Below are 27,448 nucleotides of genomic sequence, written 5' to 3'. Positions count from 1 at the left end.
TTGGACCTGTTAACCTTTGAGATCAGTATGACCTCTAGATAGTGATGTTGAACAAGCAGTTAGATTATTCTGGAGTTTAGGGGAAAATTAAAGGCTGGAGGTATAAATTTATGATTCACTGGCATCTACATAGTACTTTAAGATTTGAGATAAAATCATAAGAGGAAGAAGCATAAGGAAAAAAACTTGCTGAGATTGGAACCAGGGGTGCTTGAAACATTTGGAAGTTGGTCAATGAGGAGAATTTCGTAGGGAGACTGGGAAAGGAGAGCCAAGTGATAGGGATCTGGAAGCCACACGAAGAAAATGTTTTTATCCCTGGTCAGTGTGGGTCAGTGGTTAGAGCGTTGGCCTGTGCACCGAAGGGTTTGGGTTCATTTCCCCATCAAGGGCATGTACCTGGGTGATAGGTAGGTTTATCTCCCGCCCTGCTTGGGGCCATGCATGAGGCCACTGATTGATGTCTCTCTCTCTGGAATCAGTGAGAAAAACATATTCTCAGGTGAGAATTAAAAAGTAAATCATGATTACTGTCAAATGTTGTCATTAAATTAAGATGAGAACCAAGCAATGACCTCTAGATTTGGCAACACAGAGGAAGCAGGTTAACTTTGCAGGAAAAACTTCACTGGTGTGGGCCTAAAGAACAAACTGGAGTAGATGCTGGAGTGGGTCAGACAGCTATAGGAAGTTTCAGACCCAGATGATTTCCCGGTGAATTATATTGATAGTTGTTTGGAATTTTGTTGTAAAATGGAGCTATAGCTGGAAGAAGACATTTATTAGCATTATTATTGGCCTAAGAGACATGTTGATAGGATGGCTTCATTTTAAGAAGACGACTTTATATCTGTAGGAGATATTCTAGCCCACTAGTTAAGAATTGGGATTTGGAGTCACATAGCCAGGACTTAAATTTGACGCAACCATTGTACAGTTTTGTTACCTGAAGGGAAAGTTACTCAGATTCTCCGAATTTGGTTCCATCACCTGTAATTAATACTGAAAGTGATACCTCATAAGGATGAAATGTACTTATGCTTTTAAAGAACGTGTGTTGTACTTTTTGGTATCTCTCTTTGGGTCTTAGAAGGAAATAATACAATTTTGCCTATCATCATTCAAACAATGAATTGAACAGTCTCCATGCTAATATTGTTGTAGATTTCTGTTTAATCTACTAGTAATATATATCTATATTAATTAATTCTTATCTATCATCTATCCATCTATCTATCCATCCATCCATCCATCCACCTAATACATATTTTCCTTTCCCTTTATTAATCCAGGAGAAAAGGTTTGATAAGTTAGCCTAAAATTGACAAGGATCAGTTTTGGAGGGTTTGATGCTGGGCAGTGTGGATGGGTGGAAGAGAGTATTTAATTTCAATTAGAACCAGAAGGTGGTGGTTCACATTCACAGGAGAGTATACTCCCATTTCCTATTGGCATGTTTCGCTTTCCCCTAGACTGATTTAGCAAACATTATATGCTGTCTTGAAACATTTCATATTGGTTGTGGGTTGAGTTAGTTCATTACATAGACAAGTTACTTATTGTCTTCATTCTTTGGTCAGGATTTATTTTTATTCGTTGTTTTGAATAGATTTAATAAATTTTAAGAGCTGCCAAAAGCAAATGTAATAGGTGGTGTCCTGGGGCTGTAACTAGGCTTGTTGGGCCCTGATCAAACACTTTACCTTTGGCAGGCACTTGAGTACTTGCTCAATTCTCATGCTTGGCTTGTTTACTTAAGTTCTTAGAAGTTCCAAATAATAAAAACTTTGGGCAGATTTATTTCAGCATAATTCTTTGATTAAGCCTATAGAATGGCATAAATATGATTTCTGTCCTTAAAACCAGTCTTAAAAACAACAAAGGTGGATATATTTATTTTATTCTTAAATCTAATTTTCAGAATCAGTGACCCTAACCCAGTGAAGTTAAATAAATTTCTGGTCTTTCTACTATCTTAATAAAATTAATTAATAGCATAAATAAAATAGATTAATAACAAAGATGGTATAATTAAACTGATTTAAAGAAGGCCCAAATTTCATGACCTGTGAATAACAGAGCTGTGTATAGCTTCCATTTGCCCCTGTGTCTTCTCGTTGGGGCAAATAGCTTCTCTGACCATGAAGATTTAAACCAAGGGGAATTTTTCAGATTTCCTGGGTTTTATTCTTTGGGAAGATTTAGAAAATGATCAGAAATTACTTTCTTTTTAGTAACACATACGGGAGTAATTGGGAGGCTGTCAGCGTTCTTGTTATGGTGGTAGATGTTTGAGGTATACTGTTTTACTCTCAGTTCTTTTCCTTTTTCTTTCAGAGTCTGATAAAGAGGAAAAACCACAAAGTACTGTCATACCCAAAGAAGTGACACCAGCCCTGTGCTCACTAATGAACAGCTATGGCAGTGTCTCAGGGTCAGAGAGTGAGCCAGAAGGTAAGTCATGGCCTTAGTGTTGCAGTTTGTTTTGTGAATCAGTAGCATCCATTTATGTGTATGTATCCAGGAAAAATGTGTCATGCACATCTTTTATTTGATATTGAAATTCCTATTTCATTTGATTCAGAAGTAAAGTTAACATGGGGTAAAGGAAAGAAGTGGGGAAATGTATTTTCTATTCTGAGGGGAAAAGACAAACATATCACCATGAAAGAATGGGAAGAAGAGAGAATATCGACTAATGGAATTGAAGAAAATTCTAAACGATAGAACAAAGCCGGCTGGTGTGGCTCCGTGGTTGAACGTTGACCCAGGAGGTCACCAGTTCGAATCCCCAGTGGGGGCATGCAGGAAGTGGGTGATCAATGTTCTCTCTCGTCAATGTTTCTATCTCTCTCTCCCTGGGACTTTCTCTAAAATCAATAAAGAAAAAATTTTTAAAAAGATATAACAAAGTTAATTTCTTCTTTCTACTCTACATGTTTAACACCTTTGGTGGGTGAAAAGAGGGTTTTAATGACAGAGATGATGGTATACTTTCTTAAATGTATATGGGGCATTGCTCTTCATAGAGCAGATTTACATACATTATCTCATTTGGGGAACACAGCAACTTTATACTTGTGGTTACGTTAGTTTTAGGTTGGAAGAAATGAATCCTTTCAAGAGTCTTTCAGAGAAGTCAGCAATGTTCGAGAGACATATCTTACTCTTAATGATGATAAGCCAGCTTAATTTCTAGCATCTCCTTTAGGGCCACTTAGAAGAGCTGTGAGTAGGCCATTGATCTGTTGCAGTGTCACAGTTCTTAACCCAGTGTTCATATCATAATTTCAGCATATGCTTAGTGAATAAGCCTGTGTTCTGCTGTTGTGAAATCTGACTGTGTGTGGTGATTTTATTAGGGTTTTACTAACCATGAGAGAATTCATGTGTATGTATCTCAGGAAAAGATGAGTAATCACAACAATAACTACTGAATATAAGAATATAGGGTCTGAATCCTGGCCGGTTTGGCTCAGCGGTTAGAGCATCAGCCTGCGGTCCGGAGAGACCCGGGTTCGGTTCCCGCTAAGGGCATGTACCTCGGTTGCAGTTTGTCCCTGGCCCTGGTTGGTCGTGTGGGTGGCAGCCACTCGATGTGTCCCTTTCACGTCGATGTTTCTCTCTCTCTCTCTCTCTCCTCTTCCTCTCTCTCCCTCCCACTCTGTCTGTGCAAAAAATGGAAAAATGTCCTCGGGTGAGGATAAAAAAAAAAAAGAATATAGGGTCTGAGATTCCAAAATGGCAGCAGAGTGAACGGAAGCTACACAGACCGTCTCTCAGAACCAAACTGGAATTACAACTATAACACAGACAAATCGATGGTAAAAAGCAACAGGAAAGCAGCTTTCAAGGATCATATAACCAGGACACTGACTCAATCCTGGTAGGATTGCGAAGGCTCAAGATGGGGGCTGGGAGCCCAGAGACTACAATGGCCTTGGCTGTGAGCAGCGGCACCCTCGAGTTAAACTCCCAAGCAGCTTCACAGGACAGAGCCAAAACAGAGGCTAAAAAAGCCATAGCCACTCACCTTGGGCTCCAGCAGAGGGAGGGCGGACTGGACTGGAACTGTGTGGGGACACTTGGGATTTGGAGGGCGCTCAGAGATTTTGCTGAGTTGTAGCCACGCAGGACAGTGGCCATCTTGCTCCTTCCCAGGGCTTTGGGGAGAGGCAGCAGCCCCTCCCTCAGATATCTAACCACACCCTGTGGGCCATTGAAATGCTAATTGAGGCTCATTAACAACCAGGGAAATCCCCTTATGCTGGGCACCTGAGGGACTTTTTCAATCAGTGGACAACCCAAAACTCTTCAAGTAACCTCGACTGCTAGCCTCTAGGCAAAAAGCTAGAGGATAACATTACCTTTTCTGGGCTAGCAACATTAACCAGGAAAATAAGACTTGACAGTGGTGTTTAACGTGGGTCCTCCCTCGCTCATCTAAACCCAGGAGAGGGAGCCACAAACAGCAGAACACCAACACCCACAGGGAAAACGTGACAGGCTCCAAAGCCCACTGTGATAGCCAAAACGGTGAAACACAGAAACAAAAGCCAAATGAAAGAACAAGAGACCTCCACCAAAGATCAGGTTAATGTGGAGCAGTTAGGCAGGTTAACAGAGCTAGAATTCAGAGCCATGATCTTGAGGATGCTCAACAGCATGAGTAAGGACATAGAGATGCTGAAAATAAACCAATTGGAAATTAAAAACCACCAAAAAGAGATCAAAAATGACATATCAGAAATAACACATTGGAAGGTCTAAAAAGCAAAGTAGAGGAAGGTGAGTACTGGATCAGTGAATTAGAAGACAGGGTAGAAAAAAATCAACCAATCAGAAAACCAAAAGGAAAAAACTATTCAAAAACAGGAAGACAGCTTAAGAGAACTGTGGGACAACTGGAAACGTAATAATATTCACATCATAGGAATCCCTGAAGAAGAAGAAAAATGAGCAATGGTTAGAGAATATACTCAAAGAAATAATGACAGCAAACTTTCCTAATTTGGTGAAGGAAGAAGGCATTCAAGTTCAAGAAGCACAGAGAACCCCAAGTAAGAAGAACCCAAACAGGCCCACACCAAGACACATACTAATTAAAATGCCACAAATTAAAGACAAAGAGAGAATCCTAAAAGCAGTAAGAGATAAGCAACAGGTTACTTACAAAGGAAACCCCATAAGGCTCTCAGTTGACTCCTCACAAGAAACAATACAGGCCCGTAGGGAATGGCATGAAGTAATCAAGGTCATGAAAAACAAGGATCTGAATCCAAGACTTCTCTACCCAGCAAGGCTGTCATTCAAAATAGAAGGTCAAATAAAGAGCTTTCCAGACAAAATAAAAGGCTAAAGGAATACATTAGCACCAAACCAGTACTGCAAGAAATGTTAAAAGGACTGCTGTAATTAGTAGAAGAAATAGGAAGAAAAATAGAACCACATAAAACAACAATGGCAATAAATAAGTACATATCAATAATCACCTTAAATGTAAATGGATTGAATGCTCCCAGAGTAGCTGATGGGATAAGAAAGCATGAATCATCTATATGTGGTTTACAAGACACCCACCTCACAACAAAACACTCACACAGGTTGAAAGTGAAGGGATACAAAAAATTTTCCAAGCAAAAAAAAAAAAAGCTGGGGTAGGAATACTCATATCTGATAAAATAGATTTCAGAATGAAGGCCATAACTAGAGACAAAGAAGGCCACTACATAATATTGAAAGGATCTATCCAACAGGAAGATATAACCTTGATAAACATATATGCACCCAATATAGGTGCACCAAAATATATTAAAAATCTTCTGGAGGACTTCAAAGGAGAAATCGACAGCAATACAATCATAGCAAGGAACTTCAGCACCCCGTTGCCACCACTGGATAGATCCTCTAGACAAAAAATTAGCAAGGAAACAGAGACTCTAAATGAAGCACTAGACCACATGGGTTTAATAGATATCTGCAGAGAATTACACCCCAAAACTACAGAATTCACATTCTTCTCAAGTGCACATGGCATATTCTCAGAGATAGACCACATGATAGGACAGAAACTAAATCTCTACAAGTTCAAGAAGATTGAAATTATATCAAGCATCTTCTCAGATCACAATGGCATGAAACTAGAAATCAATTGCAATAAGAACATGTAAAGATATTTCAACACATGGAGGCTAAATAGCATGTTATTAAACAATGGATGGGTTACCGAGGAAATCAAGGAAGAAATTAAAAACTTCTGGAAACCAATGAAAATGAACACAGAACACAAAATTGATGGGATGCAGCAAAAGCAGTTCTGAGAGGGAAGTTCATAGCACTACAGGCCTACCTCAAGAAACAACAAAAAGTTCTAATTGACTGTCTAACCTCACAACTTAAAGAATTAGAAAGCAAACAAAAAGAAAACCTCAGAGCAAGTAGAAGGAAGAAAATAGTAAATATCAGAGCAGAAATAAATGACGTAGAGACCAAAAAAACAATTCAAAGGATCAATGAAACAAAGAGCTGGTTTTTCAAAAAGATAAACAAGATTGATGAAACCTCAGCTAGACTCACCAAGAAACAGAGAGATAAACCAAATACACAAAATCAGTAATGAAACAGGAGAAGTAACAACCAACACCACAGAAATACAAAAGATAGTTAACAGCTACTATGAACAACTATATGGCAACAAATTCGACAATCTAAGGAAATGGACAAATTTCTAGAAACAAACAGTCTCCCCAAACTGGACCGGGAAGAGATAGAAAACTTGAACAGACCAATAACAACTAAGGAAATTGAAGGGGTTCTCAAGACTCTCCCAGCAAACAAAAGCCCAGGCCCAGATGGCTTCACGGGGGAGTTTTACCGAACATTCAAAAAAGAACTAACACCCATTCTCCTCAATCTATTTCAAAAAATTCAAGAAGGAAGACTTCCAAACTCGTTCTATGAGGCCAGCATAATTCTAATTCCAAAACCAGAGAAAGCCACTACAAAGAAAGAAAACTACAGGCCAATGTTCCTGATAAACATAGACGCCAAAATCCTGAACAAAATACTAGCAAATCTGATCCAGCAATACATCAAAAAAATTATTCAGCATGACCAAGTGGGATTCATCCCAGGGATGCAATGCTGGTACAATATTTGCAAATCAATAAATGTGATACCCACATAAACAAAATGAAGAATAAAAACCGCCCTGGCCAGTTTGGCTCAGCGGTTAGAGCGTCGGCCTGTGGTCCAGAGAGACCCAGGTTCGGTTCCCGCTAAGGGCACGTACTTCAGTTGCAGTTTGTCCCCGGCCCTGGTTGGTCGTGCGGGTGGCAGCCACTCGATGTGTCCCTTCACATCGATGTTTCTCTCTCTCTCTCCCTTCCTCTCTCTCCCTCCCACTCTATCTGTACAAAAAATGGAAAAATATCCTCAGGTGAGGATAAAAAAAAAAAAAAAAAGAATAAAAACCACATGATCATATCAGCAGATGCCGAAAAAGCATTCGACAAAATCCAGCATCCATTTCTAATAAAAACGGTCAGCAATGTGGAATAGAGGGATCATATCTTGACATAATAAAGGCCATATATGAAAGACCTACAACCAACATCATACTGAATGGACAGAAACTAAAAACATTTCCCTTAAGAACAGGAACAAGACAGGGATGTCCACTTTTGACACTCTTATTTAACATTATACTGGAAGTCTTAGCCACAGCAATCAGACATGAGGAAAAAATAAACGGGATCCAAATTGGAAAGGAGGAAGTGAAACTGTTATTATTTGCAGATGACATGATACTATACATAGAAAACCCTAAAGACCCATCAAAAATCTATTAGACTTAATAAATGCATTTGACAAAGTAGCAGGATACAAAATTAAGGTTAAGAAATCGACAACAGCCCTGGCCAGTTTGGCTCAGCGGTTAGAGCGTCGGCCTGTGGTCTGGAGAGACCCGGGTTCAGTTCCCGCTAAGGGCACGTACCTTGGTTGCAGTTTGTCCCCGGCCCTGGTTGTTCGTGCGGGTGGCAGCCACTCGATGTGTCCCTTCACATCGATGTTTCTCTCTCTCTCTCTCCCTTCCTCTCTCTCCCTCCCACTCTATCTGTACAAAAAATGGAAAAATATCCTCAGGTGAGGATAAAAAAAAAAGAAATCGACGACATTCGTATACACCAATGATGAACTCACAGAAAGAGAAACTGAAAAAACAATCCCATTTACCATCGCGGCTAAAAATTTAAGATACCTAGTAATAAACTTAACCAAAGAAGTAAAGGACCTATTTGCAGAAAACTACAGGACATTGAAAAAAGAAATAGAGGAAGATATAAAAAAGTGGAAGCACATACCTTGTTCATGGATTGGAAGAATTAACATAATTAAAATGTCCATACTACCCAAAGCAATCTATAGATTCAATGCAATCCCCATCAAAACACCAACAATATAATTCACAGAACTAGAACAAATACTTCAAAAGTTTATATGGAACCAAAAAAGACCCCGAATAGCCACAGCAATTTTGAAAAAGAAGGATAAAGTAGGTGGGATCACAATACCTGATATCAGATTATACTACAAAGCGACTGTAATCAAAACAGGCTAGTACTGGCACAAGAACAGGCATATAGACCAGTGGAACAGAATAGAGAACCCAGAAATGGACCCAAGGCAGTACGCTCAATTAATATTTGCAAAGGTGGCAAGAGCATACAATGGAGTAAAGACAGTCTCTTTAATAAATGGTGTTGGGAAAATTGGACAGCTACATGCAAAAAAATGAAACTAGACCATTAACTTACACCATACACAACAATAAAGTAAAAATGGATTAAAGACTTAAATGTGACCTGTGAATCAATAAAAATTCTAGACGAAAATGTAACCATCAAAATTTCAGACATCATACGCAGCAGAATTTTCACTGATACATCCCCTAAGGCAACAGTAACAAAGGAGAAAATGAACACATGGGACTACATCAAACTCAAAAGCTTCTGCACAGCAAAAGGTACAATCATCAAAGTAGAAAGGCAACCCCCTGTATGGGAAAACATCACTGCCAATGATACATCAGGTAAGGGGTTAATTTCCAAAATATATAGAGTACTCATACAACTCAACAAAAGGAAGACAAAGAACCCAATTAAAAAATGGTCAGAGGAGCTGAATAGACACCTCTTCCAAACAGGACATACAAATGGCCAAGAGACATATGAAGAAATGCTCAACATCACTAATCATCAGAGAGATGCATATTAAAACAACAACGAGGTATCACCTCAACCTGTCAGAATGGCCACCATCAACAAATTATCAAACACCAAGTGTTGGCGAGGGTGTGGAGAAAAGGGAACTCTAGTACACTGCTGGTGGTAAAGCAGACTGGTGCAGTCACTATGGAAAACAATATGGTCTTACCTCAGAAAATTACAAATTGAACTTCCATTTGACCCAGTGATCCTGCCTCAAGGAATATACCCTAAGAAGCCTGAAACACCATTTAGAAAGAATATATGTACCCCCATGTTCATAGCAGCACCATTTACAATAACTAAGATCTGGAAACAGCCCAAGTGTCCATCTTTAGACGAATGGATAAAAAAGCAGTGGTACATATACACAATGGAGTACTGTGCAGCTGTAAGAAAGAAAGATCTCTTATCCATTGAAACAACATGGAAGGACCTGGAAAGTATTATCCTAAGGGAAACAAGCCAAGCAGAAAAAGACAAATACCACATGATCTCAATGAACATAACAGCCTGAAGAATACGGTAGACCTAGAGATGTGGAAGTAGGGTACAGACTGACAGCCCTCAGAAGTGGGGGTGTTGGGGGTGGGAAGAGATAAACCACAGAACTTATATGCATGTATGCATAACCAATGTACATGGACAACAAAGCCGCGGACTGGGGGTGGGGGTGGGGGATTGGGAGGACGGTTCCAATGGGGTAAAAAAGGAGAAACATCTGTAACAAAAATAAAATAAATAAAAAAACATTGTAAATGGGCAAAAAATGAATATAGGGTCTAACAGTGAATATGTGGAATTATGGGACGGTTTGAATGTGTTTTGATGAGGATGCAGCACTTTTTCTAGGCTAGAGATAATCAATGTGTATTTAGAAGATGTTAAAGGAGGAAGAGTAAGGTTTTAATGTGAAAGGTAATGTTTAGATCTGTCTGTAACAACAATTTTTTTCTCTTTAAAATGGCTCTGGCTTACTATGGTAGCTGGTTAAAAGGTACTTGAATTTTGAAATATAAACTACTTTGGCTTTATCAGATGGAAACCTCTTCTTGTTTTTTAAAAAAATAAAAGCAGTATTTATTTCTTTACTCTTGTTTCCAATACACTGATATGAAGATGGAGTTATTCTTTAAACACATATTACATTTCCTGCTTATCAGTTGTATTTATGACAGGTGATAGCAAAGAAAGCTATTACCAGATTACTGAATCCAGTAAAAACAAGCCGTGTGAATGCTTTCTTCTCTCTCTCAAGATAAAACATTTAACACTTTTATACTCATGTCTTTATTTGAGGCTGCCACCATTTTTTAATTAGAAGGATGAAAAGACACTGGAAGGGATCTTTGAGGTCCCACCCCTTCACTTCATAGAACCTTAAGCTTAGAGAGGATAAGTTTACAAAGCTAGTCTGTGGCTGAGCTGACGTAAAGCCTAGGTTTAGGGACTTAAAAGTCTAAGGAAGCCAGCTATATTGCCTTCCATTATAGCCTTTCTCTCTGTGGAATTTGTTGTTTTCCTGCACAGCAATGCATATCCTTTTTTTTTTTTTCTTTTCTTTAAATTAAATGTATTGGGGTGACATTGGTTAATAAAATCATATAGGTTTCAAGTGTACGTTTCTATGATAGATGATATTGCATTGTGTGCCCACCCCCCAAAGTCAAATCATCTTCTATCACTATATTTGTCCCCCTTTACCCTTTACTACACCACTGCCCCCTTCCCTTTAGTAATCTCCTTAGTGTTGTATGTGTCAATGAGTTTCAGTTTTATATCCCATATATGAGTGAAATCATATGGTTCTTAGCTTTTTCTGACCAACTTTTATCACTTAGCATAATATTCTCAAGTTCCATTCATATTGCCATAAATTATAGTATTTCATCTTTTTTTATGGCTGAAGTAGTGTTCCATAGTATATATGTACCACATGTTCCTTATCTAATCCTCTATCAAAGGACAGTTTGGTTGTCTCCATGGCTTGACCACTGAAAGTAAGGCTGTAGTGAACATCGGGGTGCATATATCTTTGCGAATAAATGTTTTCTGATAGATACCCAGAAGAAGGATTGTGGATCATACAGTATCTCTATTCTTAATTTTTTGAAGAACCTCTGTACTGTTTTTCGTAGTGGTTCTACCAGTTTGCATTCCCTCCAGCAATGAATGAGGGTTCCTTTTTCTCCAAAACCTCTCCAACACTTGTTATTACCTGTCTTGTTGATAATGGCCATTCTAACGGGTGTTAGGTGGTATCTTATTGTAGTTTTGATTTGCATTTTCCTAATAGCTAGTGAAATTAAACATCTTTTTTTGTATCTGTTGGCCATTTGGATGTCTTGAGAGAAGTGTCTGTTCAGGTCTTCTGCCCATTTTTAATTGGATTGTTTGTTTGGTGTTCAATTGTATGATTTCTTTATATATTTGGGCTATTTACCCATTGTCAGAGCTATTATTTGCAAATATCAACTCACATTTGGTTGGTTGCCTTTTTGATTTTGTTGTTCAGAAGCGTTTTAGTTTGATATAGTCCCATTCATTTATTTTTCCCTTTACTTTTCTTGCATTTGGGGTCAAATTCATAAAATATTCTCTGCAACCAAGGTCTGTACATTTAGTACCTATGTTTTCTTCATGTAATAAATTGTTTGAGATCTTAGATCCATTTTTTTTTTTAACTTTTTTTCTTTATTGATTTTAGAGAGTAAAACATTGATGAGAGAGAACATTGATTGGCAGCTCCTGCACGCCCCCCCACTGGGATCAGGCCCACAACCTGGGCATGCGCCCTGACTGGGAATCTAACTGGCGACCTCTTAGTGCATGAGTTGATGCTCATCCACTGAGTCACGCCAGTTGGGTTTAGATTCATTTTCAGTTAATTTTTGTACATGGGTACAAATTGTAATCTAATTTCATTCTTTTGCATGTGGCTTTCCAGTTTCCCCACAACCATTTATTGAACAGGCTTTCTTTTCTTCATTGTGTGTTTTTGGCTCCTTTGTCACAAATTATAGTTTATATACATGTGGTTTTATTTCTGGGCTCTCAATTCTGTTCCATTGGTCTGTGTGTGTTTTTCTGCTAGTACTATGCTGTTTTGATTATTGTAGCTCTGTAGTATAGTTTGAAGTCATGTACTGTGGTACCCCCAGTTTTGTTTTTTGTCTTATGATTGCTTTGGTTCTTTGGGGTTTTTTTGTGGTTACATACAAATCTAATAATTTTTTAAATTCTATTTCTTTTTAAAAATGACTTTGAGATTTTGCTAGAGATTGCATTAAATCTGTATATTGCTTTGGGTAATATGGTCACTTTAACTATGTTGATTCTTCCAATCCATGAACACGGACTATCTTTCCATTTCATTGTGTCTTTTTCTCTCTCTTTTTTTAAACATATGTTTTTATTGATTTTTCTTTAGAGAGAGAAGAAGGGGGACAGAGAGAGAAACACTGATGTGAGAGAGAAACATTGACTGCCTCCTGCATGTCCTTCACTGGGGATCAAGCCTGCAATCTGGGCATGTGACCTGACTGGGAATCGAACCGGGACCTTCTCAGTCCATGGGATGATGCTGAATCCACTAAACTACACTGTCTGGGCTTTTTCAATCTCTTTTAATAATGCTTTCAGTATGTAGGTCCTTCACATACTTTGTTAAGTTTGTTCCTAAGTATTTTATTCCTTTTGTTGCAATTGCAAAAGAAATTTAAAAAAAATTTTTTTCTGAAATTTTATTGTTAATATGCAGGGAAACAGTGGATTTTTTTTTCTCACCCAAGGATATTTTTGCATTTATCTTCAGATAGAGCAGGACAGAGAGAGAAACATTGATGTGAGAGAGACACATCGATTGGTTGCCACCCACACGACCCCAACTGGGGCCAGGGACAAACTGCATCCGAGGTACTTCCCCTTAGTGGGAACCAAACCCAAGACTCCCTGGTCCATGGGCTGACGCTCTAACCGCTGAGGCAAACTGGCCAGGGCAGCAGGGGATTTTTGTACATTGATTTTGTGTCCTGCAAACTTTATTGTATTTGTTTATTGTTTCTAATAATTTAAAAAAAAAATTTTTTCTTAATTGATTTTTAGAAAGAGGAAGGGAGAGGCAGAGAGAAAAAAAAAAACATTGATGAGAGAGGACATCAATTGACTGTCTCCTGCATGCCCCTCACTGGGAATTTGGCCTACAACCTGAGCATGTGCCCTGACCAGGAATCGAACAGGCGACCTCTTGGTGCATGGGTCAATGCTCAACCACTGAGCTACACTGGCTGGGCTAATACTTTTTTTGATGGAGTCTTTAGGGTTTTCTTTATACAGAATCATATCATCTGCAAAAAGTGACACTTCTACTTCTTCATTCCCAATTTGGATGCCTTTTCTTTCTCTTGCCTGATTGCTCTGGCTAGGACTTCCAGAGCTATGTTGAATGATTGATGACAATGGGCATCCTTATACTGTTCCTGATTTTAGAGGACAAGCTTTCAGTTTTTTACCATAGAGTATGGTATTGGCTGAGGGCTTGTCATATATGACCTTCATTATCTTGAGGTACTTTCCTTCTATACCCATTTTATTGAGTGTTTTAATTATAAATGGATGTTGTATCTTATCAAATGCTTTTTCTGCATCTATTGAGAAGATCATGATTTTAAGCCTTTGTTAATGTGGTGTAGTACGTTGATTGATTTGTATATGTTGAACCCTCCTTGTGCCCCTGGAGTGAACCTCGCTTGTTTGTGATGTTATCTTTTTTTTTAATCCTCACCCAAGGACATTTTTCCTATTTTTTTGTTCAGACAGAGTGGGAGGGAGAGAGAGGAAGACAAAGAGGGAGAGAAACATCGACGTGAAAGGGACACTTCGAGTGTCTGCCACCCACACGACCCAACCAGGGCCGGGGACAAACTGCAACCGAGGTACATGCCCTTAGCGGGAACTGAACCCAGGTCTCTCCGACCACAGGCCGACGCTCTAACCACTGACCCAAACCGGCCAGGGCGTGATGTATTATCTTTTAATGTATTGTTGTATTTGATTTGGTAGTATTTTGTTTAGGATTTTTACATCTGTATTCATCAAAGATATGGTCTTCAGTCTTCTTTTTTTCTGTTACTCTTGCCAGGTTTTGGTATCAGGCTTATTTTGGCCTCATAAAATGTGTTAGGAAGTATTGCTTCTTCTACAATTTTTTGGAGGAGTTTGAGAAGGATAGGTATCAAATCTTGGAATGTCTGATAGAATTCACTGGTGAAGCCATCTCTTCCTGAACTTATATTTGGTAGGTTTTCGATGTTGTTTCAATTTCTTCACTGTTGATTGGTCTAGTTGGCTTTTCCAGTTTGTCATGATTCAGTCTAGGAAGGTTATGTATTTCTAGGAACTTACCCATTTTTTCTAGGTTATTAAATTCAGTGGCATATAGTTTTTCATAGTATTCTAGTATGATCATTTGTATATCTGTGATGTCTGCAGTAACTTCTCTTTCATTTCTGATTTTGTTTTGATGAGTCTTTTCTCTTTTTTACTTAGAGAGTTTAGCCAGGGTTTTGTCAATTTTATTAATCTTTTCAAAGAACCAGCTTTTTGCTGTTGTTATTAATCCTCACCCAAGGATATTTTTCCGTTAATTTTAGATAGAGTAGAAGGGAGGGGACGGGGAGAGAGAGAGAAATGTTGGTGTCAGACAGTGACATCAGTTGGTTGCCTCCCACACACTCCCTGACCGGATGGGGATCAACCTGCAACCCAGGTATGTGCCCTTGACTGGGAATTTAACCTGCAATGCTTCGATGTGTGTGCTGATGATCTAAACACTGAACCACACTGGCCAAGGCTGTATTACATTTTTATATAGTCTTTTTTCTATTTCATTTGATTCTACTCTCATTTTTATTTTTTTCTTTCTTCTGCTAACTTTTTAGCTGCTTTTGTTCTTCTTTATCTGGTTCCTTAAGATGTAATGTTAAGGTTGTTTACTTGGGATTTCTCTTGTTTCTTGAGAAAGGCTTCTAATAATAGAAACTTCCCTTTTATTACTACTTTTGCTGTATCCCAGAAATTTTGATATATCATTTTGTCATTCTCATTTGTCTTTATATCTTTCTTTTTTTAAAATTTTTATTTTATTTTATTTTATTTTAAATCTTTATTGTTGAATGTAGAATGTATTACAGATGTTCCTCATTTTTTCCCCCATTACCTCCTCGTCCCCCCTCCCGCCTTTTCCCACACTAATGTCTGTGTCCATTGGTTATGCATATAAGTTCTTTGGTTTATTTCTTCCAACCCCCCAAACCCTTTCCCTTTGAGGTTTGTCAGCCTAGCAATGAATTTTTACTGCTTAATCCCTTCACCTTTTTCACCCATTCCCCCAACCCCCCTCCCATCTGGCAACCAACAAAATGTTCTCTGTATCTATGACAATGTTTCTGTTCTGCCTGTTCATTTTGTTTGTAGATTCCATTCTTGGTAGATATGTATTCATTGCTATTTTGTTTGTTCATATATTTTATCTTTTTTCTTCAGGAAGACCCTTCATCATTTCATATAATAACAGTTTGGTGGTGATGAACTCCTTTAACTTTTTCTTGTCTGGGAAAGTCTTTCTATGGCCATCAATTCTAAACGACAGCTTTATAGGACAGAGTAATCTTGGTTGTAGGTTCTTGCTTTTCATCACTCTAAATATTTCTTGCCACTCCCTTCTGGCCTGCAAAGTTTCCTTTCAGAAATCAGCTGACAGCCTTATGGGAACTCCCTTGTAGGTAACTAGCTGCCTTTCTCTTGCTGCTTTTAAGATTCTGTCTTTGTCTTGAACCTTTTACATTTTGATGATGATGTGTCTTGGTGTGGGCCTCTTGGGGTTCTTCTTGTTTGGGACTGTGTGCTTCCTGGACTTGTCTGTCTGTTTCCTTCAACAAGTTAGGAAAGTCCTGCCATTATTGTTTCAAACAGGTTTTCAATTTCTTGTCCTCGCTCTTCTCTTTCTGGCACCCCCAAGATGCGAATGTTGGCACGCTTGAAGTTGTCGGAGAGGCTCCTTACACTATCCTCATTTTTTTTGGATTCTTTTTTCTTTTTGCTGTTATGATTGGGTGTTTTTTGCTTCCTTATATTCCAAATCGATGGTTTGCTTTTTGGAATTACGTACTCTAGTAGTGAATCTGTGTAAGTTATTCTTTATTTCAGTTAATGCCTCCTTCATTTCTGACTGTGCATCCCTCATTTCTGACTGTCCTTTTTTATGCTCTTGAGGCCCTCCCTAAGTTCACTGAGGTTCTCACTAAGTTCATTGAGCATCCTTATAAGCAGTATTTTGAACTCAGCATCTGTTAGGTTGCTTATCTCCATTTCACTTAGTTCTTTTCTTGGAGTTTGTTCTGTTCTTTCATTTGGGACCTGTTTCTTTGTCTCCTCATTTTGGCTGCCTCCCTGTGTTTGTTTCTGTATATTACTTAACGAGAGGTATGGGGCTCGCTGAGACCAGATGCTGCTTGTTTGAAAGAATTTAGGAAAAACCTAAAGGAGAATCCAAGACAGGCCAATCCTATGGTTAAGCAACTGGCAACAGCTTGGGTGGGCCTGAAAGTTGGGTGGGATGGGGCGGGGCCTCAGGAAATCACCAGGGCGGGGCTACGAGTGTGAACCAGGCTGCTGGAGTCCCAGATATGGAGGCTGTCTGCCGCCCCAGGGAAGGGCTCACCCAAGGAACAAAGGCCTCTGACAGCACGTTTGTCCAGGAGAAAGCCCCCTCTCCAGCCCTGGCTCCAGTGCCAAACAGCTCAGTTCATCCCTGTATGTCTCTGGTGCCCCTCGAGCTGCCTCCCCTCCAAGTTTAGAGGGAGAGAGTCTGATAAGTCCGTGCGCGGGCCCTTTAAGGAGCTGCCTGGGTCTCCAGCCGCCTCAGCCTCCCTGAGCCTCAGTTCCCGCTGGTTTTTCCAGCCAGAAGTTATGGGGATTCTCTTCCTGGCACTGGAACTCTGAGCGGGGCATCTGGTGTGGGACGGGGACCCCTCAGTCCTCAGGGAGGACCTTCCCAGCCGAGGTGTCCTCCTGATTTTTATCGGCCACACGTGGGTGTGGGACCAGCCCGTCTGCCTCCGCCCCTCCTACCAGTCTCGATGTGGCTACTGATTTAATTCCGTAGTTGTAGGCCTTCCATTCAGCTTGATTTCAGGCGGTTTTGAATGATGGTTGTTTTGTAGTTTAGTTGTAACTTTGATGTGGTTGTGGGAGAACACGATACCGTGTTTACCTACACCGCCATCTTGACCGGAAGTCTTGTCTTTATATCTTTCTATCTCATCTTGTATTTATCCTTTGACCCAGTCATTGTTTAGTAGTATGTTGTTTAATCTCCACAAATTTGTGGGTTTTCTTTTCTAATGTCAAAGCATTGTGGTCAGAGAATATGCTTGGTATGATTCAATCTCCTTAAATTTGTTGAGGCTAGTTTAAAAAAATTTTTTTTTCTTTACTGATATTTTTTAGAGAAAGAGGAAGGGAGATGGAGAGAGATAGAAACATCAATGAGAGAGAACATCAATTGGCCACCTCCTGCATGCTCCCCACTGGTGATTTGGCCCACAATCTGGGCATGTGCTCTGACCAGGAATCCAACTGGCAACCTCTTGGTGCATGGGTCAGCACTCAACCATTGAGCCACACCGGCCGGGCTGAGGCTGATTCTTCTTTATTGATTTTCTATTTGCATCTAGAACTGTCAGTGGAGTAGTTACATCTCCAACTATTACTGTGGTTTTGTCAGTTTTTCCTTTTAGTTCTGTTACTAGTTACTTTATGTATTTTGGTGCTCCCTGATTGGGTGCATATATAGTTAGAAGTATTATGTCTTCTTGATGTAGTATCCTCTTTATCGTTATAAAATGTCCATCTTTGTCTTGTTACCTTTGTTATCTTGGGATTTATTTTTTCAGATATAAGTATGGCTGCACCTGATATCTGTGGATGCTATTGCTTGGAGAATCATTTTCCACCCTTTCACTTTGACCTTATCTTTGTCTTTGCAGCTTAGATGTGTCTCCTGAAGGCAACATGTGGTTGAGTTTTGTTTTTTGATCCAGTCTGCTACTCTCTGCTTTTTTATTAGTGAATTCACTCCATTTACATTGAGGGTAACTACTGATGTATGAGGATTTTCTGTAGCCATTTTGTCTTTTCTGGTAACTCTGTGCCTCCATTGGTTCTTTTTCTTTGTTTCTGTTTGGTGGTATTTCCATACTTCTTTTCTGTGTTTCTGCTTTTTTTAAGTTGTGTGTCTCAGTTTGGGGTTTTTTGTGTGTAGTTACAATTAGTTTATGAAAAAGAAATTTTCATATATATATAGTAGTCCTCTCTGACCTTTTCCCCCTCCCCTCTTATGTTTTTGTTGTCACAGATTATTCTTGTTTATGGTATTTGTTGGTGATCTTATTCATAGTTTTGCCTTTTCTTTTTATATAGATAACAAAAGATATTATCTATTAAAAGATGTATTTGACATTGTATGAATTCATTTTGACTGTCCAAAATGCCCTACCTTAAGGAAAAACCCTTGCTTCACATTTCTAAGCCTTAAGAGATATTTTATGCAGTTTGAATTCAGCTTTATTAAGCCATCCAGGTCAGTAGCAGATTTCCAGCTTTCAGTGTTAATTCTGGGCTGTAGTATAGAGTACTGACGTATAGAGACTTTGAAATAAATAAACCGAGGAAATAAAATGGGCCTTCTCTGAACCATGAAATAGCATTTAGAAGGCTGCTTATTAAAGCAGATTCTAAATGGAGAGGAGCAGTCTTGTAGATGTTAAGAATTGCATCTTTATAGTTAAGATCTGTCTCTAGAGATTAACGTAAAAATGTATAGTGGATCTTAAACATGAGTAATGCTTTTCTGGAAAGACTTTTAAACAAGGAAAGGGGACCTCAAGAAAGACTGAAGTAAAAGAAGAGGCAGTGCTTGGTTCAGGGACTGTCTGAATCATTCATTTGCAGAGTGGGGCAAAAGGAGGTTTCTAGTTGTGAGTACATGAAACACAGAGCTTATTCTTGTATTATTTATTAATACAAGAATATTATTAATATTATTAAAATAATAATATTATTTTCCATATAAACAACTATAAACCTACTTTTACTTCACATTGTACATAGGAAAGAACATTTAAATGAGTAATATTTTCAAAGGGGTTAGTTTGATATCTGTTCTGGTTGTTTGTTTGTTTTTATCTGTTAAGGTTTTTTGTTTTTTATTTTTTGGCCATATTAGAAATTAAGTGGAGTTTTACACCTCCCCCAAATTGTTGTTTCTTTAGATTGGTTTGGCTATGACTTCTAAATTGAAAGATCATTCAAAAGACCATTAAACCAAAAAGAGTGATTTAGGTTTGAAAAAACTCAGTGACTATATTTTAAATTTATCTGGATTGATAAATATTACATTAAAATATGATACTAAGCTGGGAAATGTGAATCTTGAGAAAAATATAAATGATTCCAGTTTCCTCTTCCTTAGCAGCAAATAGATACACTCTAATTCACTTGACTTCCGTATTCTTGGATTGGGAGATCAGTACTTGAAGGGGAAAGGAAGAATAAAAAGTGGTGTGCCGGTTTTCTTTTTGCCTTTAATTATTATTCCCATAATTTTGAACTCTGGACAACTTTGAATTTTTAGCTCCATTCTTTTATGGTTATATTGCTCTTTTTTCTCCTTTCTTCATCACTTGAAGGCACATCAAAACTACTATCATCATGGCAAATTTCTTTTATAGTGGTTACTCTGTGTCAGGCCCTGTTTTATGTGCTTTACTGATTTAATTATTACCATAACCTTATTGAGTAGGTGCCATTGTTTATGAGAAAATTTAGGCAGAGATAAGTAACTTGACCCAAGATTAGATAGTAGGTGCTAGAATTAGAACCTGAACGAAACAGCTTGGGACCAAGGTCAGTCTGCTTTTAACACTTACCCTACATTTCCTTTCAAATACAATTTCCTTTAATGCTTGAGTATTAAAGGTTTTGAGGGATATGATTAGACTCCCCACGCTCTTGTCCAGAAAGTTGAACCCAGTCTCCCAACTTCTAGAATAGAACTCTATATCACATCAGCCTGTAATACATGGTAATAAAAAAATGTAGAATAAACATTTAGGACTTCCGGTCAAGATGGCGGCGTAGGTAAATGCGGTATCGCGTCCTCCCACAACCACATCAAAGTTACAACTAAACTACAGAACAACCATCATTCAAAACCGCCTGAATGGAAGTCCTATAACTACAGAATTAAAGAAGAAGCTGCATCAAGACTGGTAGGGGAGGCGGAGGTGGATGGGCTGGTCCCACACCCATGTGTGGCAGATAAAAATCAAGGAGGACACGTTGGCTGGGAAGGTCCTATCTGAGGACTGAGGGGGTCCCCGTCCCACACCAGATGCCCCGCTCAGGGTTCCAGTGTGAGGTAGAGAAGTCTCCATCACTTCTGGCTGCAAAACCAGCGGGAACTGAGGCTCAGGGAAGCTGCCCAGGCAGCTCCTTAAAGGGCCCGTGCACAGACTTATTGGACTCTCTCCCTCTAAGCTTGGAGGGGAGGCAGCTCGAGGGGCACCAGAGACATACAGGGAAGAACTGAGGTGTTTGGCATTGGAGCGAGGGCTGGAGAAGGGGCTTTTCAGGGACAAACGTGCTGTCAGAGGCCTTTGTTCCTTTGGCGAGCCCTTCCCTTGGGTGGCAGACAGCCTCCATATCTGGGACTCCAGCAACCTGGCTCATACTGGTTGCCCTGCCCTGGTGATTCCCTGAGGCCCCGCCCCGCCCAACTTTCAGGCCCACCCAAGCTGTTGCCAGTTGCTTAACCATAGGATTGGCCTGTCTTGGATTCTGCTTCAGGTTTTCCTAAATTCTTCAAACAGGTAGCATCTGGTCTCAGATAGCCCCACACCTCTCATTAAGTAATACACAGAAAGAAACACAGGGAGACAGCCAAAATGAGGAGACAAAGTAACAGGTCCCAAATGAAAGAACAGAACAAAACCCCAAGAAAAGAACTAAGTGAAATGGAGATAAGCAACCTAACAGATGCTGAGTTCAAAATACTGCTTATAAGGATGCTCAATGAACTTAGTGAGAACCTCAGTGAACTTAGTGAGGGCCTCAAGAGCATAAAAAAGGACCAGTCAGAAATGATGGATGCACAGTCAGAAATGAAGGAGGCATTAACTGAAATGAATATTTTACACAGATTAAACAGTAGAGTACGTAAATCCAAGAAGCAAACCATCGATTTGGATTATCAGGAAGCAAAAAACGCCCAAGCAGAACAGCAAAAAGAAAAAAGAATCCATAAAAATGAGGATAGTGTAAGGAGCCTCTCCGACAACTTCAAGCGTGCCAACATTCGCATCTTGGGGGTGCCAGAAGGAGAAGAGTGAGGACAAGAAATTGAAAACCTGTTTGAAGCAATAATGGCAGAAACCTTTCCTAACTTGTTGAAGGAAACAGACAGACAAGTCCAGGAAGCACATAGTTCCAAACAAGAAGAACCCCAAGAGGCCCACACCAAGACACATCATCATCAAAATGCAAAAGGTTCAAGACAAAGACAGAATCTTAAAAGCACCAAGAGAAAGGTAGCTAGTTACCTACAAGGGAGTTCCCATAAGGCTGTCAGCTGATTTCTGAAAGGAAACTTTGCAGGCCAGAAGGGAGTGGCAAGAAATATTTAGAGTGATGAAAAGCAAGAACCTACAACCAAGATTACTCTGTCCTATAAAGCTGTCGTTTAGAATTGATGGCCATAGAAAGACTTTCCCAGACAAGAAAAAGTTAAAGGAGTTCATCACCACCAAACTGTTATTATATGAAATGATGAAGGGTCTTTTTGAAGAAAAAGATGAAATATATGAACAAACAAAATGGCAATGAATACATATCTATCAACAATGGAATCTACAAACAAAATGAACAGGCAGAACAGAAACATTGTCATAGATACAGAGAACATTTTGTTGGTTGCCAGATGGGAGGGGGGTTGGGGGAATGGGTGAAAAAGGTGAAGGGATTAAGAAGTACAAATTCAATGCTAGGCTGACAAACCTCAAAGGGAAAGGGTTTGGGAGGTGGGAAGAAATAAACCAAAGAACTTATATGCATAACCAATGGACACAGACATTAGTGTGGGAAAAGGCGGGAGGGGGGGAAGAGGGGGTCAATGGGGGAAAATAAGGAACATCTGTAATACATTCAACAATAAAGATAAAAGAAGAAGAATCATTTAGGAGGTGAGAGGAGGAGATTCCTATCTTATAAGGTTAGGTTTTTTAATTTTTTACTATCTTAAAACTTCTGATTTTTCAACTGGTCGTACATGGTTTTTCTTTCTTATTCCATTAATATGGGAATATACATTGATTACTTTTCAACTGTCAAATCAACCTTGTATTTTTAGGGTAAAATCTAATTGATTATAGTGTGTTACCTTTTTAATACATTGCTGGATTTATTTTGATAATTTTTTTTAATCTTCCCCCGAGGACATTTTTCCATTTTTTGTTCAGATAGCGTTGAAGGCGGAGAGAGAAAGAGAGAGAGAGAGAGAGAAACATCGATGTGAAAGGGACATATCAAATGGCTGCCACCCGCATGACCAACCAGGGCCAGCGACAAACTGCAACCGAGGTGCACACCCTTAGTGGGAACTGAACCCGGTTCTCTCTAAACCGCAGGCCGATGCTCTAACCACTGAGCCAAGGCGGCCAGGGTTGTTTTGCTTCTATTTTAATATGGATTTTTATATTCATGCTCGTGAGGGTTATTGGTCTCTGTCTTTTCCCTTGTAATAGCTTTGTCTGAATTTGCTATGAGTTGGGATCTGTTTCCTCCACCTCTTTTTTAGGGGTTTGTGTAGAATTGCCACCATTTTTTCTTGTTTATAGATTTTATTAATGAAGCTAACTATCTGTACTTGGTATTTTGGAAAAGTTTGTAAATTGTGAATTAAATTTTTTGAATAGGTATAGGACTCTTCAGATTTTGTGTCTTTTCTTGAGTCATTTTTTATGAATTGTGTCTTTCAAAATAATTTTTCTGTTTCATCCAAATTGTCCAATTTATTGGTATAAAGTTCATAACATTTCTTTTGATATGTATAGGATATATAGTGATGTCCCTTTGATTCCTCGTATGTTAATTGGTATTTTCCCCCCTTTTTTCTTGATCAGTTTTGCTAGGTGTTTGTTAATTTTATTAATCTTTTCAAGGAAACAACTTCTGGCTATTGTCTACTCCTAATTCATCAATTTTTTTTATTCTGTGTTATTTCTTCCCTCCTCACTACCTCATTTCAGTGGAATCTTAGATAATTGAGTTTAGATTTTTCTTAATTTCTAATATGAATATTTAAAGCTATAAATTTGCTTTCATGCATTACTTTAGCTGCATCCCATAAATTTGACACGTTTTTAATCTTTGTTTCAAAATATTTTCTAATTTATTTTGTGATCTGTTCTTTAACTTGTGGATTATTGAGAAGTATGCTATTTAGTTTCCAAATATTTTGAGATTTTCTAGATAGTTTTCTGTTACTGATTTTACTTTAACTCTTTTGTGGTCAGAGAACATCCTCTGTATGCTTTCAGTTTTTTCAATTTATTGAGACTTATTTTATAGCCCAATACAAGGTGAATGTTCATGTGAATTTGACAAGAATGTATATTGGGTTGAGTGTCCTTTGTCGGTTTGAGTTGATTGTTAGTGGCACTCAGGCCTTCTGTATCCCTGCTCATTTTCTGTCTACAATCGACCCTTGTTTATCGCGGTCAATCAGTTCCACACTCTACCACCATAAATTAATTTCTGTGAAGTAGCATTCTTTATTTATATAAAAACCATGATAGAGTGAAGCTTTGAAAGTCAAAGCGCGAAGTGGCGAGGGACGACTGTAATTGTTCTTCAGTGAATGAGGGCGGAGTGTTCACATCTCCAACCTTTGTGATGGATTTCTCAGTTTCGTGAGATTTTCCTGCATGTATATTGACATTCTATTATTAGCTGTTAGTGTTCTGTGTTCTTGATAAATTGATTTCTTGCCCTGGCCGGTTTGGTTCGGCGGTTAGAGTGTTGGTCCATAGACCGAAGGGTTGAGGGTTCAATTCCCAGTCAAGGGCATGTACCAGGGTTACAAGTTCAATCCCCGGCCCCATGTGGGAGGCAACCAATTGCTGTCTCTCTGTCATATTGCTATTTCTCTCTCTCTCTCTTCTCTCTCGACCCTCCCTCCCTCCTACTCTCTCTAAAAATCAATGGAAAAATATCCTCAGGTGAGGATTAACAAAAAACATATATATGATTTCTTTATCATTATTAATTGTCCTTCTTTATCCCTGGTGATATTCCCTGTCCTTGGTAACTGAGATTTAATTTCAGTTCAAATTGTATGAAGCAATTTTAAGTGTTTTTTTCAGACATCTAGTTCTTCCTCACCACCATAGTCTGATCTCAACCCTTTTTTTTTTAATAATTTTTTTTTTTTTATTGATTTTAGAGAGCAAGGGAGAGGGAAAGAGAGATAGAGACATTGATGAGAGAAATATCGATTGGCCACCTCCTGTATGCCCCCCACTGGAGATTGGGCCCACAACCTGGCTGTGTGTCCTGACAGGGAATCGAACCAGTGACCTCTTGGTACACGGGTTGATGCTCAACCAGTGAGCCACACTGGCTGGGCTGATCTCAAACCTTTTAAATGGAGTTTTTAAAACTATTTACATATATTGTAATTATTGATATGATTTGTTTCTTTTTATTTCATCTGTTTTTGTTATATTTTTCTTTTCTTGCCTTTGGATTAATTCTGTATTTTTAGTACAATGCAAATATTATTTTATAAGTTATACCTCATTGTTTTATTTTAAAGGAGTTCGTCTAGAGTTTATAGTATGCCACTTTAACTTACCACAGAATACTTTCAAATGATGTTATATGACTTCACATAAATTTAAGAATTTTATAGCAATATATTTACATTTTTCTCATCCCTTTCTTTGTGCTATTGTTATCATAGATTTTATTTTTTACAGATGTTATAAATTCCACATGCATTGTTATTATTTTTTGCTTTAAATTGTCATTATCTTTAAAATAATTTTTAAAAAGAAAACGATATCTTTTATATTTATCCACACATACTGACTGTTTCTGGCACTCTTCATTCTTCATTTGTGTAGATCTGGGTTTCCATCTGGTATTACATATTTCTTTCACAGGGATCACTCTCTGTAGCTCTTTGTGGTAATATCCTCAGTCTTGCAGTTATAACTCCCAATTTTAAAAAAAACTCTAATACATTGTAAATGCCTAGTTTTAATTAATAAGTAGCCAGTATTATGGCTGGGAGAAATGATTATGTTTTTGTTATTGTTATTTTTTTAGAAGGATAACCTAGATTTTTGTTTTTAATTTTTGTGTTTGTTTTTTATCACATTTAGAAGCTCCCATTAAGACTGAAGCAGACATTCTGGCGGAAGACCAGGTTCTTCATAGCGATACTCCCAAAACAACTGTTAGAAATTTCTCAGAAGCTAACTGTGAGAGCCAAAAGAAAAGTTTGAAAAAGACAAACCCTAAGAGGAAAAAAGATTATCACAACTATCATACATTATTTGAACCAAGAACACATCATCCATATCTCCTGGAAATGGTAAATGATTTTTCTTTCTATTATAATCTTTGCGTTCTTCTCACATCACAAAGGTAGAGACACTGGGTTTGTGCATGTTTGTTTGTTTGTTTGTTTTTTTTATCCTCACCCAAGGATATTTTTCCATTCTTTGTACAGATAGAGTGGGAGGGAGAGAGAGGAAGGGAGAGAGAGAGAGAAACATCGATGTGAAAGGGACACATCGAGTGGCTGCCACCCGCACGACCAACCAGGGCCGGGGACAAACTGCAACCGAGGTACGTGCCCTTAGCGGGAACCAAACCCGGGTCTCTCCGGACCGCAGGCTGACGCTCTAACCGCTGAGCCAAACCGGCCAGGGCTGTTTGTTTTTTTAATTAAAATTTTTAATTTGTTAATTCTCATCTGAGGATATTTTTTTCATTGATTTTTTAGAGAGAGTAGAAGGGAGAGGGGTGGGAGGGGAAAGAGAGGGAGGGAGGGAGAGAGGGAGAGTGAGAGAGAAAGAGAAACATCAATGTGAGACACATTGATTGGCTGCCTCCTGCACGTGCCCCAGCCAGGGCCGAGGATCAAACTAGAAACTTCAGTGTGCAGGTCAACACGAGTTTTTTTGTTTGTTTTTTATCTTCACCCCAAGGATATTTTTGCATGTATCTTCAGAGAGAGAGCTAGAAACATCAATGTAAGAAAGAAACATCGATCTGCTCCCTCCCAAACGTTCTCTGGGGATTGAGCCTGCAACCCAGGCATGTGCCCGACTGGGAATCCAACTGCGACCTCTCAGTCCATGGGATGATGCTCAATCCACAGAGCCACATCATCTGGGCATAAATTGCATTTTTAAAATGTTTACCTATTTATAAGGGCAAATTAAATCATTTTTCTACTGAAAGTTCCTATATGTTGTTTCCAAACTACATTAAGGACATCAGAAAATAAGTTGAGCTTACTCTGTTTTTTTTTTGACAAATTATGTATGACTCCTTGATTATATACCTATTCAAATACCAGGGATTTTTAGCTTTTGCACAAAAATGGAAAGTTATAAAAGTCCAGGAATATTTGGATTTTTAACCACTAGTTTTATTACTATCTTTAGTATATCTACTTATCAGTTTCTATACTGTTTATGGATTTGGGTTTGGTAGGATCCTCTTTTTGTGTGTGTGTGTGTTTTTTTTTTGGTACATGCCCCGAGCGGGAACCGAACCCGGGACTCTCTGGTCCGCAGGCCAACGCTCCAACCACTGAGCCAAACCGGCCAGGCATAATTTTTTTTTTTATCCTCACCCGAGGACATTTTTTCCATTTTTTTTGTTCAGGTAGAGTGGGAGGGAGAGAGAGGAAGAGAGAGAGAGAGAGAAACATAGATGTGAAAGGGACACATTGAGTGGCTGTCATCCGCACGACCAACCAGGGCCGGGGACAAACTGCAACTGAGGTACATGCCCTTAGCAGGAACTGAACCCGGGTCTCTCGGGACCAC

The 27,448-nt window shown here is 38.9% G+C and overlaps 1 protein-coding gene across 1 annotated transcript in view; it reads left to right on the top strand.

The window, feature by feature from the left end:
• Positions 1-27,448, top strand: part of NUFIP1 (nuclear FMR1 interacting protein 1) — a 56,974-nt gene that overhangs the window by 28,268 nt on the left and 1,258 nt on the right. Inside the window, exons 8-9 of the mRNA XM_036250076.1 lie at positions 2,338-2,454; positions 25,769-25,980. Of these exons, the coding sequence (XP_036105969.1) occupies positions 2,338-2,454; positions 25,769-25,980 (329 nt within the window). The remainder of the gene's footprint in view (positions 1-2,337; positions 2,455-25,768; positions 25,981-27,448) is intronic.

This window comes from Molossus molossus, unplaced genomic scaffold (genome assembly GCF_014108415.1).
Source record: "Molossus molossus isolate mMolMol1 unplaced genomic scaffold, mMolMol1.p scaffold_m16_p_9, whole genome shotgun sequence".
Classification (NCBI taxonomy): domain Eukaryota; kingdom Metazoa; phylum Chordata; class Mammalia; order Chiroptera; family Molossidae; genus Molossus; species Molossus molossus.
Note: the sequence above shows the minus strand (reverse complement) of the source record. Positions and strands in the feature narration are given on the sequence as shown.